The sequence below is a fragment of the Notothenia rossii genome (assembly GCF_949606895.1).
Source record: "Notothenia rossii genome assembly, chromosome: 11".
NCBI classification, from domain to species: Eukaryota; Metazoa; Chordata; class Actinopteri; order Perciformes; family Nototheniidae; genus Notothenia; species Notothenia rossii.
The window spans coordinates 21225227-21239898 of NC_136910.1; the positions used below are offsets into that span (position 1 = coordinate 21225227).

The 14672-nt window shown below is 39.6% G+C and overlaps 1 protein-coding gene across 2 annotated transcripts; it reads left to right on the plus strand.

Moving 5' to 3' along the window:
- The first annotated feature begins 292 nt into the window (after positions 1-292).
- On the plus strand, positions 293-14672 carry gpr142 (G protein-coupled receptor 142). 2 transcript variants are annotated; one of them, XM_079657214.1, is made up of 5 exons: positions 293-344; positions 702-766; positions 1178-1466; positions 6868-7022; positions 9012-14672. In XM_079657214.1, the coding sequence occupies exons 4-5, from the start codon at positions 6884-6886 to the stop codon at positions 9968-9970; spliced, it is 1098 nt and encodes a 365-aa protein (XP_079513340.1). In that variant the 5' UTR covers positions 293-344; positions 702-766; positions 1178-1466; positions 6868-6883; the 3' UTR covers positions 9971-14672. The 2 variants fall into 2 exon arrangements, with proteins under 2 accessions (XP_079513340.1, XP_079513341.1); XM_079657215.1 differs by lacking the exons at positions 293-344; positions 702-766 and having other exon boundaries at positions 843-1466.

Genomic DNA, 14672 nt, shown 5'->3' on the forward strand with positions numbered 1-14672 from the left:
AAAAAGCCGGCGTTTTATCCATTTTGTACACAACGATGGAGAAACTTAACAAGCAGCAGTGGTCCACTGAAGAGACCAGCTACCTACTGGGAATCTGGTCTTCCGAAGAGGTACAGAGGAAGCTGGAGCTCAATTGGCCATTGTTGTTGTTGTAGGTGTCAGCTGTGAGGGGTTTCCGCACGGTTTGGCTTTATGAAGCAGGCACGCAAACGGTTACGTCATGACGCAGCACCAGTCGGACTCTAAGCAGTGTGAAAAGAGCCGGAGCTAAACCGAAGAACCGGTTCTGAACCTGAAAAGCTCTAGCACGGAGCTTGAACCTGAGTTGCGTTGGTGTGAATGAGGTATGAGTACCTTGTCCTCCTTGCCAACACCGATGTTGTCCACCACAGCATACACAGCGATCACGCAGTTCTAAACGAGAAAACTAGTTGCTAAAATAAAACACGGGAGTGTACCTTGTTAGCTAATGTTAGCTAGCTGACATTAACGTTACACATTACACTCGTTTCACACTCACCGAAACCTTGTACAGCCCGTTACTTCACAGTTTTACAACACATTTTTTTTTTCTTGACTTGCTAAATTATCTTTTAAATTGACAAACATCATATGTGTAACTCATGGCACAATTCAAACGGGATTGAAAGATAACTTTTCTCTCGCCATTGACTTCAATACATAATTTTTCCGAAATAAAGTCCCATGGAGTTCCGCCGGAAGGGGAGGGACTTCGGCTGAGTTTTGGCCCACGCATATAAAAAGAGTAAGTCTATCACCAAAAAAGTAGAAGAAAAATGTGTACATCTGTTACTGAGGTCAACTGTTACTTACAGTGAGTTTGGGTGAAGTTATATTAATACTTCTTGCTACAATTCAGTAAGGTGCATGGATATATTGTATTCTAAGTGGAATACAAATGCTACAATTTGACATTTAGTACTTAGTACATAGTTAAAGTGAATACATAGTATGGAATTTGGAAACATTGATCTGCATTCTGACAGCTTTGTGTTTATGTATTTTGACTCTTTTCCAGAATATGTATTGGAACACAGCCCGACATTTTGCAACCCTTATCTGACTTAATATTGTTTTCCATCAGTATTTCCTGTCTACTCTTGGTACTCTCCTCTTTTTCATTTTCTTCCTCAAGTCACTCACCTCCACAGATCAGCCCCTCCCTCTCTCTCGCTCCTCGCCCTCTCCACAGTGTCACTCCCCTCTACCTCCTTTCTCCCCTTTCCCTCCGCTCACTCGTTGCAGTGATGAACCAGCTGCTTGGACTCCACTTCTCCTCCTCCTCCTCCTCCTCCTCCTCCTCCTCCTCCCTCCTCCAAGTCTCCTCAGCGGGTGTCCAGCAGCGATTTCGGGGACTCTGTAGCAGCATCGGGGGGAAGGACAGAGCAGAGGACCGCTCGGGCTGTAAACCAGGTGGAAAGTCGCTGAGAGAACTGGATGTGAAGGTAAGACTGTGAGAGTGACCATACAAAGCCAAATCAACTATTTCTATTCACTGTTTGTGCACACATGTCTGATCTACTCTGTTGTAAAAGATGACATGTTTCTGTTTCTTGTGCAATCAGCGCTGTTAAACATCATTTACTTCAAGAATGGTGCAAGGTACAGTCTTGTTATAAAGTTATTTAGGGAAGCAGGGTGTCTGGACACACTCACTTCCAATTGTTTAATAATGGACATTGCCTTGAACTCTGTCTTCTATATTGAGAACATTTATTTATCTCAAGTGTTTTCTTGTTATATGACACCCAGTGAAAGTCACATTTGTCATCATATTAGCCTGTAATTTCTGCCAAATGCACTTCTGGATTATGTCTTCCTAACGAGGATCTTGGCCTTATGGATGAACTTTTAACAGCATCATGATGAAGACATTTATTTGAAGTTGCTACATTAAGATACATCAAAAACCTGTACTCCAACTTCCAAAATAAAAACAAAAGTAACTTCTACTTTCTTGGTAAACAACAAGAATGCATCCCTCCTTGTTCCCATATGTTTGCTGTATGGCCACGCTTGCAGCACCCTTTATCTCCCCAGCGCTGTTGTTTCAGGTGCACGGTCCCTTGATGAATTATTAAGAGGACTCAGTGGAGCATAGATAAAGTTCAGTCCAGCTTCCTGGGCACTGAACCCCCTGCAGAGCCCCGTCCCATAGCCTCCGGCTGCATCTAAACCCTGGGAAGAATCTTAATCAGAAACATGCCTAGGCCTCTGATCTGCAGAGCGGTGGATCAGCTGTCCTGGTTAAAGGGACAGTTCTCATGTTTTGTATGAGGACTTATCCTTTGTCAGTGTATTGCCTACAGTAGATGGAGGTTGGAACTTCAATGTGGAGTTACCACATTGAAGATAAGCAAAATAATATTATTTGATATTTGAGCAACCCATTCAAACTAATTGTGACGTGTTGAAGAAGGTAGGACTGCTGCCAGGACAGCTCAGAGTAGAACAACAGAAGTGGCATCATATGAAAAATATTATCACTATGCTCCTCAGTACTTTTTAGCTTCTCACATAACAATGGTAAAACCTACGTACAATACCAGGACAAGGACCAGTGTGTGTTTTCTTAACTGCCTCCAGTAAACATTTTAGTCAGAAGCATGTTATGTAGTTTTGAGTTTTTCATAAAAAAAGATTGTCTAAAGAAATTAGGTTAGGGTTTGTTTTTGGACCAGGGTAATAGTTTTATAGTAAAATGTCCAATGATATTTTTATTATTTTAGCTGCCTTGTTTTTTTATAGGAGTAAATTGTATTTTTCTTGGAATTTATAGATTGTTTTTAGTTGTTTTCATGTTGGTTGTTTAGAGCTTGGTTGTGTTTTCTTGGTACTGTAACAATTGGGAAAACATTTTGTTAAGTGTTGTCATTTTTGCTAGTTTTCCTTGGGATAATCCATAATACGATTCAATCAGCCAAGCAATGCTGCTGAGAAAATGGGCAGTGGCAAAACATATGTGAGCAACCTAAAATAAATCAATGTCAGTGTTGATTACATCGCTAAGTAGGTGTATGTTTTTGTTCAAATTTGGTTAGTGCAGGATTACCAAAGTCACGCATAACACATAAAAACTGCAAACAGTCTAGTCAACAGTAGAACAGCAACTCCTGTATTCTGCAAGTACTGTTGGTAATAAACTGAATATGGATAATTTCCTCTTACAACCCAATCAAAAAAAATCCAAACTATCCTTTTAGAGTCAACTTACTGTATGTTCTTTTAGGAGGGAGTCTCCAGAGGATTCCGCCTGTTGACACTTGACTGGAGCAGTACGATACGATTGCCATGTCAAGACCCCTAACTTCCCTTGAGAAAGAAGACTTTAGTGGATTTAATTAAACACCTGATGCTCCTTTCCGACTCAAAATCTGTAGCACCCAGGGAACTGAAAATGACAATTAGACGCAGGAAACTTCCCCGAGAATAAAGTGTGATGAAGAGTAAATAGAGGAGACAGATAACTCTCCCAGCTTCAAGATTTCATTTGCACTTTCAGGATTAAGGAGGATCTCTGCCGGTATTATAGAAGTGGCTGCAGGAATATTGATTGTTCAGTGTAATTAGTGCTCCCTTCTGCTGTGTTTTTGCTGGCAACTTCACAACCTTCTCATTTATAATGATCATCTTTCTTACCCCTGGTCCAGAGATGAGGCCTGTGAAGAAGCATGTCCTGTTTCTGAAAGAGGCAGCGCTATACTCCCTTTCTGGTCTGCTAGCCATTTCCCCCATTTTTTTTAAGTAAATCTAAGCAGCATTTGTGTTAGAAGGTCATTTTAGTTTACTCAGGCGAGGCTTTTAGAATGATTTCCTATTTAATCCTTACACAACTGCTTTTTCCATGCAGTAGCGATTTAGCAGCTAATAATGCTAACATGCTAGAACATAAAAAAGGAACATTTTACTGTGACTTTAGGAAACAGAATTATTTTTCTTTTACTCTTTTCTGACACTTTAAACCACCGACCAAGACTACTTTCACTAGTTTTACTGCTTTTTTCAAGCTGCCACATAAGTACGTCTCTAAGGTCAAACATTGTATGTCTGCTCTAAACCTCCTATGGGAATAGCACTCCTATACTGAATAGGATATCGTATCTCAGCACATGTGATGTTGTTACGTAACCAAGAGTGAAATAGGAGAACGTCTTAAGGTGCACAAGGCAGCAACAAGCACAATAATAACAATTTGGAAACAGATGCTCCAAAATCTAGGCTTACATCTTTTTGCAAATTCTGAAGAAGTGTACTTTTGATGGACTTATTGTAATACTTTGTGCTGAAGGAAACACTCTGACTTTTAATGTAGATAACTGTGACTGGGGTTAAAAAAAAAAAAAGAGGTTAAGAATGATCTGTCAAACTGACCTTTTCATCCAACAAGTAAAAGAAGTTCCTAAATTGCTTAGAAATATAGATTTTTGTACACCTGCAATTCCATGACATATGTCTAAAGTGAAACATCCTGTCAAATAATTTCCATAACATTCCCATTTTTATCCAGTTTTTTTACACAATTAAATTCCACGGTTAACATTAGCATTATTTAAAAAAATGGAACAAACAAGACTGCATTTCACACATTTGAGATAGAACTGCTAAGACCTTCATGTGCCTTTGTCTGGTGACGTCAATCAAGGAGCCAGATTTATCAGTTGTTAGATGAGATGTGATTGTGACAAATCTCCCACTCCTGTAGGCCAACTCTAACATGTGAAGACAACAATGCATCATTCTTCCTGATCTCACTTCCCCATCATTCACAAACATATATCATTAACCATTTTCAGGTGGCTGTTCGCTAACTAATGGCCTGAGTATACTTTTAAAAAATCCTGCGACAGTTTGGATTACACAGACCTTTTTCATTTCAACAGAACAGCATAGGCTACTTAATTTTGCCATTTATGTTGAACTGATTGCTTTCACTACATGACTTCCTGCTATTTTATTGTGAAATGAAATCAACCAAACACTAGGATATTTTTTCAATTTTATGATCACATTCCAGCTAAAAGTCGTAAAATGCTCCGGTCATATAATCACATGCAGGGATTTTGCACAAATAGCCTTTACTATCACGGTGATTAAATATGACCAACTGTTAGAAGTAGTGATTGCCCCGCTCACATAATGAGGTCAGCTTCACCTATTGGGTGTTTCATGGCTCCGCGATGATGTTGACGTTGGTTAAGCATCCACAAATGGTTTGCCAGTGAAAGCTTAAGAGATAACACAGTCCAAATACAGCTTCATGGATGAGTGAAGTAAATTAGGAGAGTAGGCAGAGGAGAGACAGACAGAGAAAAACAGGATGGATGGCTAGCGGGTGAAAAGGTTAGACAGGGAGACAGGACGATAATGACTCGTGGAAGGATGGAGGGGGACAGGGTCATCGCTGTCAGCACATCTGCTGTTGTGCACCTGCAGTTTAATTGACTGAGTCCAAATGTACCCACTTTTTGTTTTCCACAGTTTGTGTCAGAAAAACAGCAACAGCTCCGTAAAGCAAACATGAATCAAGCCAGTTGTAGTAAAATGCAAGATGCAGAAATAAAAAGCAGGTCATCATCTGCAAAGGTTTGACACTTGATATTATTGGGTTTCTGTAAATACTATTATGAAGATTAAAAACCAGCTTCTGTTATGGTTAGGCCCTATTCATTAAATTGAATTAAATATTTCACACAGTATATACAAGGTTGTCTATAGAGTGATAGTTTTCTTATACAAGTCTGACCTATTGTCAATGATGAATTGATATTGAATTGTATTTACGTAAATGAAACTTTATCTAAAGACAAGGTGTATTTTAGTGTATTTTTAGCTACTTTATTTCCCTTGATTTATGGGACTGCAACTTAGAGCTGCAACAATAAGTCAATTAATCCCTCGACAAATAATTCATCATCAATTATTTTGATAATCAATTAATTGTTTGGATAATTTTTCAAGCACAAACCATTTATTGGTTGCAGCTTCTCAAATGAGAATGATAATTATCGTAATGTTATACACAAAACATATTATTTGGGGTTTAGAGGAAAAATCAAAAAGTGAGGACAACAAGAGGCTCTGTGAAACTGAAGTTTTTTCTTATTTTTCTGATTTGGACACAAATATGAACCGTTTAGTAATAAAAGAAAATCATAAGATCATTAGACATATTTCAGATGAAAATATCCTATTCTGTCTTTTGTTGAGACTTGATTTCTAAGGCATGAAAGCATTTGAAATACAAATATATTTCCTTTGAACTCAAAATATTCTATTTTCAAGCTTCAAAATCTGTATTTGCTCTACCCAAATCCTAGTTCAAATCCATTTTAGTATTACAAAGCAATTGTGTCTTTCTTTTCCTTCTGACAAACCCATTTGTGCTAACTTCAGATGAACATTTTTTTTAAACACAAATGTCACATACAGTACAGTATTATTGTTTCACTTTTGATAAAGGCTCAGTAATTTACTAAAACAGTTGTGTTTTTATCAAACAAACAGGATGTGAAAAAGTGTATATGTCAACAGTATTTGGGACTATTTTCAGCGGCGGAATTTTCCACAATTAGTGCTTTAGTTAGTATTGGTGAAAGCAGCAGGTGTATGTGGGATTGAAAAAAAATATACAGTGTGTGTTCATGGTATTCATATAACAACGTAACCCAGTGTGTCTCGTTGATGTGACACAAAACGTATAAACATTTCATAGGTAGTTTAGGTTATCATGGGATTTATTGAGAATAGGAAAACTACAGAAGATCACAATTATTCGTCAGCTTTCCCTTGTTTCCTGCTTTCCTAATGAAAACACTAACTCTGAGTCTATCTCTACTTATTTCCCAGGGGAAGCACCAAGGTCATGATCGACTGGCCCAATGTGACAGCGTCCAGCCAACAGGAGCTGGGCCTGAAACCTGAGGAGCTGCAGAAGTCCAAATGTGTCCTGGGCTTCATCCCTGTCATCTACTACAGTATCCTGCTTTGTGTGGGAGTGCCAGGTATGTCTTATAGTGAGAAATGTTTGCATTGTTTGTTCACCCAAATTAAAGGTCCCTCATTATACTGTTTTTCATCAATATATTATACGTCTCAGATATATACAAACCATGTCTCTGAAGTGTTTGGTTCCAAAAACCAAACAGATAATTAATTGCAGCATCCCATAAGACCCTCTGTTTCAGCCCTGTTTCAAAAGGGCTGATTCTGTGTCTGTTACTTTAGATGAAAATGAGGTGCCACTTCCCTCACCCTTCTGCGAGATGATTGGTTAAAAAAGGAGGAAATTCAGGTGATAAGGTGGGTGGGTGTTACCTTGGTTGGTTATTGGCTAAAATTACACAACCCAACACACAGTTTTTGACAGATCAGGACAACAAGAGAGCAAATATTTGTCCCTGAAACGTTCAGAATCTCTTTACACAGGGGACACATATTTCTGTATAAAAGACATGAAAAAGTGGATTTTGCATCATAGGTGACCTTTAAATCAAATTCATTTTTTCTTATACCTTGGGGTTTAATACGCCATGGTTTTGAGTCTTCAAAGGCAAGGACGTCTGCTACCACTGCTGTAATATTAGTCCATGAACTCCAGCTATATCTCCTACCAGAAAACATGTATTTTACGTCAAATATCTTATTTTGTAATTTAGGTAAATGTACATTTGAGTCAGAATATTAATTGATGTACGACACGATTGTTAATGTTGCAATTGCAGTGAATCACAATTACAGTACAGTTCAAATTGCTGCATTGATATCTATTTATAACAGTGGGAACTGCAGATGACAGAATAAATCAATACACAAGTGAGTTAGAGGTACATTACAGAGCTCTAATGGGCCAGTCACACTTTTGTGGCACATGACCAAGCATGAATGGTTCTTTTCACAGGTTCAATTTTTTTAATTATCTTGCAATCAGTGTGTTTGAGTCTACAGTATGAGTATTTATCTAGTCGTCTGTCGCTCCGGCCAAGTGTCCTTGGAATGTATCTGTTTCAAAATGTATCACCTGATTTAAGTGGAAATAAATGTCACATTGATGGACAGCGTTCACCTCAGCATTTTTCTCATTACTGTGCTTCATGCACAAGTCGAAGATGGTGATTTGGTATTGATCCAGCAGAGATTTAGACCAAGTGGTTATCAAAACAAGCCTACGTGTCACCAGAGCATTTGGATGCGTCACTTAATTGTTCCCAAAGGAAAATAAATAGAAAGGCCAAAGGGCAAGAGTCAACAGCTGTATGCCGGAAAGGGTCTTAAAAGACGGGTGATTTTACAGATGCTACAGCGAAAATATCCCGCTGACAAGATTTGAAAAACAGATTGCAGATGCTGTGTAAAAAAGATACTGTGTGGCAACAGTACTGCTATGAATGCATGTTTTCCCTACAAATGCAGCATTAACATTAAACTGATATGCCGCATAATTTCATATGTTTTGCACCATGAAAGAAATTGAGTTATATAGATATATAATTTTTGTGAAAGAAGTCGTGAAATTTGCAAAAACTTCTAAACAGAGCTAAACAAGCCAAACTGCAGTTCTCACATCTTTAAGCTAGCATGCTCCTAGCCACAGCTAATCTTGGCTACATTTATTCTGTTTCCTGTTTCGCAAAATTTGAGATAACTTCTAAAGAGAGTTAAAAAAGCCAAACTGCAGTTTAACAACTTACGGTTGCGTGCTACTTGCCAAAACTAACCTTGGCTACACTTATTAGTGTTTCCTGTTTTGTGAAATTTGCATTAACTTCCAAACAGAGCTAAAAACAAGCCAAACTACAGCTTTAGCTAGCATGCTAGTAGCCACAGCTAACCTTGGCTACATTAAATACGTTTCCAGGAGTTGAAAATATAAATATGAGCCATATATTTAACATCTTAGCGTAGTTTAGCAGAGTGGCGGTAAATGGCATTATATTTTCTTTTTATACAATTAATTTCCTACAACTTTTCCATTATGTCTCTGTTTTTTTCAGTCAACATCCTCACAGCCGTGGCTTTATCCAGGCTAGCATCCCGCCTTAAGAAAGCTCTGTACTACTACCTTTTGGCCGTGACTGCTTCAGACATTCTCTCCCAACTCTTCATCATCTTTGTGGGCTTCCTGCTTGAGACGGCAGTTTTTCACCGAGACGTCCCCATACTTCTGCTGCACTCTGTCAGCGCTGCAGAGTTTGCTGCAAACCACGCCTCCATCTGGTCCACCGTGCCCCTTACCGTGGACCGGTATGTGGCGCTGTGCCACCCCCTCCTCCACCGCCAGATCAGCTACCCGGCCCGGGCCAGGAAGATCATTGGGGTGGTCCTCGGGTTATCCCTCGTATCGGGTGTGCCCTTTTTCTGGTGGTCGGACATGTGGAGGAATAGCAACCCCCCCACAGCCCTGGACACCGTCCTCATATGGACGCATGTAACTATAATCTACTTCCTGCCCTGCAGCATCTTCTTGTTGCTGAACTCTTTGATAATCCACAAGCTGAGGGTGAGGCAAAGGCAGCAGCCATGCCAGGAGGAGGGCGGGTCAAAGATTGCGTCTCCGCGGCTACTTGGAAAAACTACTGCCATGCTGCTGGCCATCACATCTGTGTTCTCTGTGCTGTGGGCCCCCAGGACAGTAGTGGTCATCTACCATCTGTACGTGTCCTCAGTTCACCGAGACTGGCGCGTCCACCTGGCCTACGACCTGTCCAACATGCTGGCCATGCTCAACACAGCTGTCAACTTCTTCCTCTACTGCTTCGTCAGTAAGCCTTTCCGGGGAGCAGTGCGGGATGTCTTGCTGCTCAGGGGGGGCCCACTTTATCCTCGGAGGGCTCTGCCTCACCCGCTGGCCCCCACCAATGCCTCCATCTCATCTCTGTACAGTGGGAACAACAAGCGGTCACAGCGGGACTTCACCCCCTTGTCACCTCACAGAGCCAGAAAGCCCTCATGACCCCCATGCCCCCTTCTGTTAATCCAAAACACCCATCATCCCACGGTCCCCGAGCACTTCTGACCCCAGAGACGTACACTGCATTCCAGCTAGGACCGTGGACAGCTGCCAGTCAGCCCCGGAGCTTTCTCAAAGGGCCTAAAATGAGCTCAAAAGAAGTATGTTTTTGTCACAGGCTCTTGTTTGTCCACGTAAATCAGATAAGATGACAGCTTATTTGTTTTGTTTTTTGGTATTATTTTCCATACAGTGTAGTAATGTGATTTTTGATATTGTTACAATAATGCTGAAAAGAATTACGACTTGTTTTCCTTGGGGTTAATTCAATAGCTGGATCCACGATAAGGACACAGCAAAGAAAAATGGAAGGGGGAAAGTGATTATTTGCATGCTGCTACAGTAATTGTAATCCATTCTACCCCACATTTATCATGTCAAGTCGTTGGTTTTAATCTACTTTAATTGCCCTTCTACAATATCCACTCTGGAAGCAGCCAACAGGGAGAAATAAGAGTTTTTAACTGGCTGCTATTTCTGCAGTTGTGTAAAGATGCTAAATGTCCAAAAGACAATCCGCCCTGCTGAGCATTGCCAATCGAGCAAAGAAATAGCACTCTGTGGTGCGCTCCCAGGCACAAAAACCCCAGCTGCTAAGGGGTCTGTTTATTTTTCATGAAATGCAACTGGATGGAGCCTTAAATTAAAGCTTGCTGTTTAGGCGGCAGGAGTGAAGACCCTGCTCTTCAAACAGCCCCTCCGCAACATCCCCAACATTGCCTCAGCTCTGGCTAAACAAACTACAGATTAGCCTGATGGTCTGCACAAACACACACATGCGCTCACAAGAAGGTACACACACACAGTCATGCATGTACAGTACTTGCTCACTCACAACGACGTCAGCTTGTACATTTCCATTGGCTTCAACAGGAATTTGTATGCAACATCATCATCATTTTGATGATGTTTGATTATTGTATCAGTGTTGTAAAAATATAAGAGAACTGCACTTAAGTTTCTAACAGCTACTTTGCATATGTGATTTTTAGGTTGTGGACAAACTAACTGTATGTATATATTTTTAATCAAGCACACTTTTACTTAGATTTGTAATGGAGCGGTAACTTGTTCTGTTAACAACTGGGTTTCTAATGGTATCTCATGTTAAGCGTTTTTTCTAAAGTCAGATAAATGCCACTAAATGTAGGGCTAGATCAAACCACGAACTGACCATAATTACTATATAAAATAGACAATTTACATACTGTGGATTCCAGCTGTTGTAAATTATTATTTGTGTTGGTATCTGTCAATGTAAGGATTGCCTTAAACTGAACTTTATAGTATATCCCTACTTGGGATATCTCAATCAAAACATTAACAAAAGTGTTTGCGGTATTGGGAAGTAGTGTGGGACCATGGGTTTATTCTCTTACAAATATTGCCTTCGGTGTTCAGAAGGTTTATTCCTGCCTGTGATTACACCCGGTAAACATGTTGAGTAAAGCAGTTTCATGTCAAAAATCAGTGTTTCCCCAGCTCTGCTCTGCAGGAAAGAACGTCCCAGGGGTCTGAGAGCTGAGTTGACACTAATGTTTGCTCAGCTCGTTTCTCTGAGAACTTAAGATCCAGACATCCAATGACTAAGATCCTTCATCCGGTTAATACATATTGTAGGGAACAACTAAGTGCATTGCAGAAAGGTGTTACATTTATGATAGCTTCTAGCAGACAACCACAAGATTTACAGATAGATATAACTATTGTCAGTCGTCCAAACAAGACATACTGTTAGCTTGAAAAAGACTACAGATTTTTCAATGTTTAAAATGGTTTGAAACTCTCAGAGTTTGAAAGTTCTAAACCTCAACAGCAAATGATCACAATCTCTGCAACCTTTGGTAGCCTTTAGCCTCTTTAAGCTTAATGTTGGTCTCATGGCCCATGCACTGTACTTTACCTGCTCAACACCAAACACAGTTAGAGACTAGCTGGTTAAAAAAAAGTGATTTATTAAACTGCTAAACAGCCGCATACTTTGATCAGAAGTTGATGGAGACCAAATCAGAGCCAAAAGGAAGATGGTTAAGATTGACGAGGTGGACACAAACTCAGTATATACTGTGAATGCTGATGTTGCTCCATTCAAAATATGTTGTTAAGATGTGACAACTTTATTATGTGAAAAATAGTATGGCTGTTTATCCGCTAGCTTAATTGTAGCTTAAGTGGTTAAAAATACTTTAATGTTCAACATATTTGCAATCATTGGTTTCAAAGAACTTCAAAGCTTCATTGAAATCTTTCTGAATCATCCCATACATGTTTTAATGCTTCACTCAACAATGCAGTCTCCTGTACAGTATATACATATATCTCCCCTGACCACCCATTCAGGTTTAAAGTTTCAGATGTAAGCCATCTGCGTGCTCCGATTCCTTTACAGTCCTCATTGTGTTTACTGTAACGGTGAGAGACACAGTGTCCGTTCCTCTGAGGGTCCCTGCGTCAGTCTCTCATGTCGCCCCTCCGTCGTCCCACACTGAGTTCTGAGAGTCCGTACGCAGATGTAGATGCAAACGGTTTCTTTGAAGATGTCTCCTGCTGCCTGACAATAGCAGAGGGGGGTGTGAGAGAGCGTGTAGTGACGGCGACCTTACACTGGTTAAGACAATGGGGGGGGGTCAGAATAAACAGTTAGGACGGTAATATGATGCTAAGATGTGAGAGCAGGCTTTGATTAAAGTTTAATGGAGCTGCAGAATCTACTGAGCTGTCAGGGAGCAGATGAAATTATAATAGGGTAAATATTATGTTTAAATATGCGAACAAGGAATACTCTAATATGTGTTAATTAGCATACATTTCCAGAACAAAAATCAGAAAATGTTCATTAATAAAGTTTAATGGAAGAATATTAGTGGATACTTAAAAGTAGGGTAGGTAGTTCACTTCAGAAATACTTAATTTAACATCCCGATAGCAATGAATAAATATATTCAAATATTTAATCTGTGGAAACCGTGGCGCTGTAAAAAGCTAGACCAATTATCTGCCCTGACCCGCAGCTGATAATTGGAATGCCTACCTGACTGTCAGCCTTCCATCTGTGCACAAATTTATCTCGTGCCCTCATTGGTCATGTGCACGTTCATGTGTGTTGGAGGAGGGGCTCTATAAGGAAGTGGCAGATTTCTTTCGGTTGTGTACTTTCAAATTCTAGCGCACTCGAGCTGGTTTCTCCATTCTTACAATGATTCTTACCTACCCTGCCTTTAACAAACCCCCTAAAAATCTTCAAATGATAGATACAACTTGAACGTTTGATATATGTTAGTGCTACTAGAGTGAACATGATTTGCCCCATTTGAGAAAAAAAAATATTCTAGGAAAATTCCATACATTTTGCACCTGAATTTATCACCATTACACTTCCCTACTTGATTACCTACATTTCTTACAACTATTTTTTAATTTGTCATGTAAAAGAAGGCAAATGAGGAATGACCTAACTTTGGTTTATGCTAACTTTGGCTAATTCAAATTTTGGCTAATGCTAACAGCGAATACAGATGAAATCTTCAGACAACAAAAGAGAAACTTGCTCAAATAAACCCCTCATTTTAATTATTTATGTTTTTCTTTCCCCTATTCTCAAAGAGAACCTGTTATGAAAGCAAAACATCCCTTGCCTGTGGCGTCTTTCCGTAAAGAGCAGGTGACCACCTCACACGTCCCCTGTCTGCTTGCCACCTGTCCTTTGTGCCTGTTCAAACAACTGCCTCTGTCCCCTGACTGTTTCTATTCAGCCTGCCTGATGCTCAGCAGGTGTCAGGAGGCATAACACGACAAGACAGAGCACCACAGAGAGTGACAAGTGTACTATCAGATGCAACGTCTATATATAGAAAAACGCACACTTTATGTAATTGAAACTAAAACATTTATCGGATGTTGCTTTTTCCAGAAAATGAAAAACACAAGTCGTGGCTCAAACATGCATATTTCATGTTTTTTTGGGTTTACTCTACATTAGCAGATTACACAGTCATCTTTACTTATGTACATTTACAGAATGATCGATTTGATCATATTCATCTATCAAAGGAGATTCTGGCTTAAGCTAATTCTTTCAAATGTAATTTCTAGCTGCAACACTCTGTATTCCGAAAAGTATTTTTGTTTAATGTTCTTGGATGTTCAATGTTAAAGTCCAAAAAGGAGTTTGTCCCAATTAAAAGTACTTTTGTCTAAATATAGTGACTAAATCTGTAAAAACAGAGCCTGAGTGATGAGATTTCTGAGCAGGTTTGATAAAAATAACTACTCCATGAGATGAGGTTTGATAACTGCCATTGAAATGAACAATATTTTGTCAGTATGTGAATGCAACTGTTCTGAACATTTCATGTGAATAATGTCTGACCCCTCCAAAAAAATGAAAGCACTGCTGTTTGTTTAAGTTTAAAGTTTAGCTTTTAAAATGGAACATCTGTTTTGCTGATGTACAGTCAGAAAAGCATCCTTTGTCTCTGCTTCAGTGATAAAGGTTAAAAGTCTTGTTCTCCCGCATGTTGCTGCTTCATGTGCATTGTTTACATTATTTCTTTTGGCACACATGTAACCGTAATGTAGAATGATCCTGTCTGTAAGCACTGAGAAGAGTTTTATATGGAGGGGGGGGAATAAATGTTTAACATGG